Below are 4,664 nucleotides of genomic sequence, written 5' to 3' on the forward strand. Positions count from 1 at the left end.
GACATCAAAGTCCGTCTTATGCCATAATTATGGCAAATTTCTTCAGCTCAAAGTCTCTGTTCAGGAATATCTCCCTTGTATTTTTTGCAACTGTATCACACCGGAACTTACAGTGAATCGTCAACTTTCCAACAGAAAAGTGTTTTCCCTACAAATTATCAACTTAACTCACATGGCACTTAGGCTTAGTCAGTTATGTATACGAAAACAAACAAACAAACAAACAAACAATTAAAAACACAAACAATAAATGAATGAATAAATGAATAAATACTGACAAGTATCAACAAGAGAGGAGTTACAAATCATTATCAACAACAAGAATTGCTATATGTTTTCGCATATGTAAAATGGTCACAATTGTACATACCCACAAGGGATGTGACTGATCCCTACCAAATGCCCCTGTATAGTTGTGACCATTTCATGTATTGGAAAACATATAGTAATTCTTGTAGTTGATAATGATTTGTAAGTACTCTCTTGTTGATGTTTATCACTAGTTGTTTGTTTGTTTGTTTGTTTGTTTGTGTGTGTGTGTGTGTGTGTGTGTGTGTGCGTGCATGCATGCGTGTGTGTGTGCGTGCATGCTTGCTTGCTTGCTTGCTTGTTTGTTTGTTTGACGGTCGGTCGGTCGGTCGATCGGTTGGTTTCGTAAACTTAACTAAGCCTGGGTGCCCTTTGCTATAACCAGTGTTTGCTATGGTCACGCACATAAATTTATACTTATATCTCAGACCATGTATTTAGTGGTCTGAGCTTATATGCACTAATGTGTACAGCCACTTGCGTACTCTCAAATGTATTCCAGTTGCTTTGACATTTCAGAGAGAAATGGCCACCTATTGATAACAGTACAAAGCCCGTAATTTACATATTAATGAACCATCAATACAGACGTTGTTGGGTATGTGACCATTGTCACCTGGTCATGATAAATAATCATGGGCGGTGTTTTAACATTTAGCACGAATCGTCCATTTGTTAGAAGGGGGGTATATTTACAACTATATAAAGATGTAACACCTTGTTTTTACGACATTTGGTAGCTTGAACAGTACCTTATCACTTGGAATGGAACTTATTCCATGAGGATATTATTAAATATGAATAAACTAAGTACAAATTCAACAATATATGAATACTTTTATGTGAGTGGTACAAGTGTTGTTTCCGTCTGTCGTAGGGGTTTGGGTTTTTTTTGTTCTGAAGTTATGTCGTTACAGACATTCTATTTTTGCGGAGATGCAAAAAGCGTCACGTGACCAATTAATTCTACTTTAATAGTATGTGAATAAACACTGCACATAAAGTCATGTAAAATATCGGTAAAGTAAATTGGTCATAAAGTAAGTGACATTTGATCATCCGTTCAGAGTGGAATATACCTATACCCAGACTTCGACCTCGGTCATCGACCTACAGGTAAGCAACAAAACACGACATCGAGGAGAGGGATCTTTCTCGTTTTCAAATTCTCGATAAGATAAGATGTTTTGGGATTTACATGTTACTACGTTGGTCCAGATATTATTAATCTTCGTTTTTCTGCTGTTATGCCAAAAATTATGGTGGAAGGGTGAAACGGTTTACAAACGTCCACCTATGGTACCCTGTTGGCCATTTGTTGGACACACCTTTGAACTGTTTTCAAATGAGGCTTGGGACACAATGAACAAGTTCTCTAAGAAATACGGTCGCATGTATCGCTTGAAGGTCGGATTGCACGAAGTTATCATTCTGAATAGTCTTGACGTCATCAAAGCAACACTACTGAAGAAGGCTGGGTTATTCAATGAGAAAGTAGCAAATAGCCAAATGAGTGTATTGGATTGTAAAGGTAAAGGTAAGTCAATTAAAGGACTCGTGTGTTTTTACCAAAATAACTGAGATATTTTGGATTCAGGATTAAATACGGAAACCAGGGTTGGTGGATGATGTAAAACGTTAGCCTCTTAGTCTGAGTCTTGTCATGTAATAAGCTCGTGGAAAGTGTAAACCTCACCAAAGTATATGACAAAAGTCACATTTCAAGGACGACCCCTGTATAAATGTATTTACATTGGGAAGCGCTAATTTGAATATTGCAACTGGTCGTTTACGTTTTGACCCGTAAAGATAAAGGTTTTTGCAACTGTTTAGATATAGAATATGCAATAAGTCATCCATTTATACACAAAGCCATGTAGTTTTCTTAACATTTTAATTCGGTTGTTACTTTGTTTCATTCAGGAATCGCATATACAAAGGGAGAACAATGGAGAATCCAGAGGAATTTTTTCACGAGAATAATGAGAGATGTTGGTTGGGGAAGACGTGACTACGAGGTGAATATCCAGCGGGAAATCGACAGACTAATCGGTCGCGTTGATACTTCTGCAAACACCGGTGTACCGTTCAACATCACTACGTTGCTAAATGATATGGTTACGCGAATACTATGCGTGTTTATTTTTGGTCAGAGAAGTCTCAATGACGGTGATACTGAGCAATTGTGCGAGCTGATGAATGCTTTTAATGACGATACCAATATTGCAGCACTATTGACATTATTACCCCCTCTACAATATCTACCAGTAAAACGTTTCAAAAGCGTCCTTACTGGTGTACTCAAGATACGGGATCTTATTCTTGAACAGGTTGAGAAAAAGATGGCTGATACAAACGTTTCCAAAGAAGAAAGTTATGATCCAGATTTCACCAACTGGAATTCTATGCGCAAGAGTTACGTTGATGCTTTTTTGGCAGAAATGACTAGAGATAAGTCACAAACTGAAAATGCTTCGACGATGACTGAAATCTGCTTCACTAAAGAATCGTTGGTTCTTGCTATAATTGATATGTTCTTTGGAAATGAAACTGTAAATAGTGCCTTATCATGGACATTCCTTGTATTGTCAACCCGTTTAGACATCCAACGCACAATTTGGACAAAACTTGATAACCAACTTGGCAAAGGTCCGTCCTCTAAAACACCGACTTTACAGGATAGACAACAACTTGATTATGTAGAAGCAGTCGTTTTAGAAGCTCTCCGTACGCGTCCTACGTCACCTCTTGGAAAGACGTGGAAATGTCAAGCAGATACCAGTATCGAAGGATACGATATTCCCAAAGGATCAATCGTGATCCCAAATTACTGGTCTGTTCTTGGGGGATCAGATATATGGAATAACCCACATGAATTCCATCCAGAAAGATTCCTCGACGACAATGGAAAACTTGGCAAAATTCCAAAAGAGTTCACCTCGTTCGGAGTCGGTAAGTGTGCACGCATTTTTCAGGTTTCTCTGTTGCAATATTTTGTGTTACTTTCTACTTTAAAGTGGCCATATGGATGAGATTTGGGTATTTATTGTGGATTTTAAGATTGTAAAACAATTTTATCTTGGCTTCCTAATTGAAAAATCAATGTGAAATATCACACCAAGTCCTTGTTTGTAACTCAATCAATTGTAAAACATCAATAAATGGGTAAAATGTTTGTTATTGTACGTACAATAATAAACTGTTTACATGGGTTTTTTTTATAAAAAATTTACTTTGTTAATGTTGTTTCACATTGATTTTTCAAGTAGGAAGCCATGATAAAATTGTTTTATAATTTTAAAAATCCAAGATAAATACTCAATCCTCACCGCTACGGCCACGTTAACGGAAAATTTCATCCAAACAATAATATGACTTGTAATGATTAATGAGATACTTGACAAATGATTCCTGCCAGTTCTTCAATTCAAATATCCACTATATAGCCTTTATCTAGGTTTTACATTCCATGTAATTTCTCAACTTCATGCTTATGGACACATTTCCCCCCTTGATCCACCCTTAGAGTTCATTTTTGGGAGATCAGAACATCATAACCTCTTAAACCTGCGTATAATATAAGTCAAAGTGATTACAATGCATAGACATAGCTGGATTGACTTCTCCTTTAATTGCCTAACCTTTAGTTTCTCTCACATTTAGGTCCTAGGTCCTGTCCAGGCGAGCAATTGGCAAAGGCAGACATGTTTCTGGTTATCTCTAGGTTATGCCAACGTTATGAATTCAAGATTGCAAGATGTGACCACTCAAGCATTGGTGAAATGAAGGGTTTGTCAGCTTGCCCGAAGTATGAAGTGTTTGTTGTAAGAAGATAAACTTGTCTCAAATTCCATATCGGAGATTAGAATATGTTTCATACCAGCCAACATTATTATTGGATGCCATGTTTAGAAACAATGCACTTTGAAGTAATGGACTTTCTAATGAAATTAATATATGAAAATACATTCATTAAGCCTTTAATGACTTGGTTTCTGTAACGCTATGTAATTACACCCTAAATATAGGATGCCAGGCTTTAATGACGTGCTTTCTGTAATGCTATGGAGTTACACCCTATATATAGGGTGTCGGGCTTTCATGACTTGGTTTCTGTAACGCTGTGTAGTAACTATATATATATATGGTATTAGGCTTAATAATGACTTGGTTTATGTAACGCTATGTAGTTACACCCTATATATAGTATAGTATAGTATACTGTACTTTACTATACTATACTATATATATAGGGTATCAGGCTTTGGTTTCTTTAACGCTGTGTAGTTACACCATATGGTGTCGGGCTTTAAATAGAGTACAATTTCCAGATGATTGTCGTAGAAACCTGACAC

At 36.7% G+C, this 4,664-nt stretch overlaps 1 protein-coding gene across 1 annotated transcript; it reads left to right on the forward strand.

Annotated features, from left to right (window-relative positions):
* Nucleotides 1-1,671: 1,671 nt before the first annotated feature.
* On the forward strand, nucleotides 1,672-4,145 carry LOC144444942 (cytochrome P450 2U1-like). The gene is made up of 3 exons (XM_078134494.1): nucleotides 1,672-1,846; nucleotides 2,233-3,261; nucleotides 3,973-4,145. The coding sequence occupies exons 1-3, from the start codon at nucleotides 1,672-1,674 to the stop codon at nucleotides 4,143-4,145; spliced, it is 1,377 nt and encodes a 458-aa protein (XP_077990620.1).
* Nucleotides 4,146-4,664: the final 519 nt, after the last annotated feature.

This window comes from Glandiceps talaboti, chromosome 13 (assembly GCF_964340395.1).
Source record: "Glandiceps talaboti chromosome 13, keGlaTala1.1, whole genome shotgun sequence".
NCBI classification, from domain to species: domain Eukaryota; kingdom Metazoa; phylum Hemichordata; class Enteropneusta; family Spengelidae; genus Glandiceps; species Glandiceps talaboti.

Bases quoted from the DNA above. Each gene is read 5' to 3' on its own strand.
- LOC144444942 (XM_078134494.1), top strand. From the start codon at position 1,672: ATGAACAAGTTCTCTAAGAAATACGGTCGCATGTATCGCTTGAAGGTC. The intron at 1,847-2,232 runs GTAAGTCAATTA...TGTTTCATTCAG, and splicing joins ATTGGATTGTAAAGGTAAAG to GAATCGCATATACAAAGGGA. The intron at 3,262-3,972 runs GTAAGTGTGCAC...TCTCACATTTAG, and splicing joins GTTCACCTCGTTCGGAGTCG to GTCCTAGGTCCTGTCCAGGC.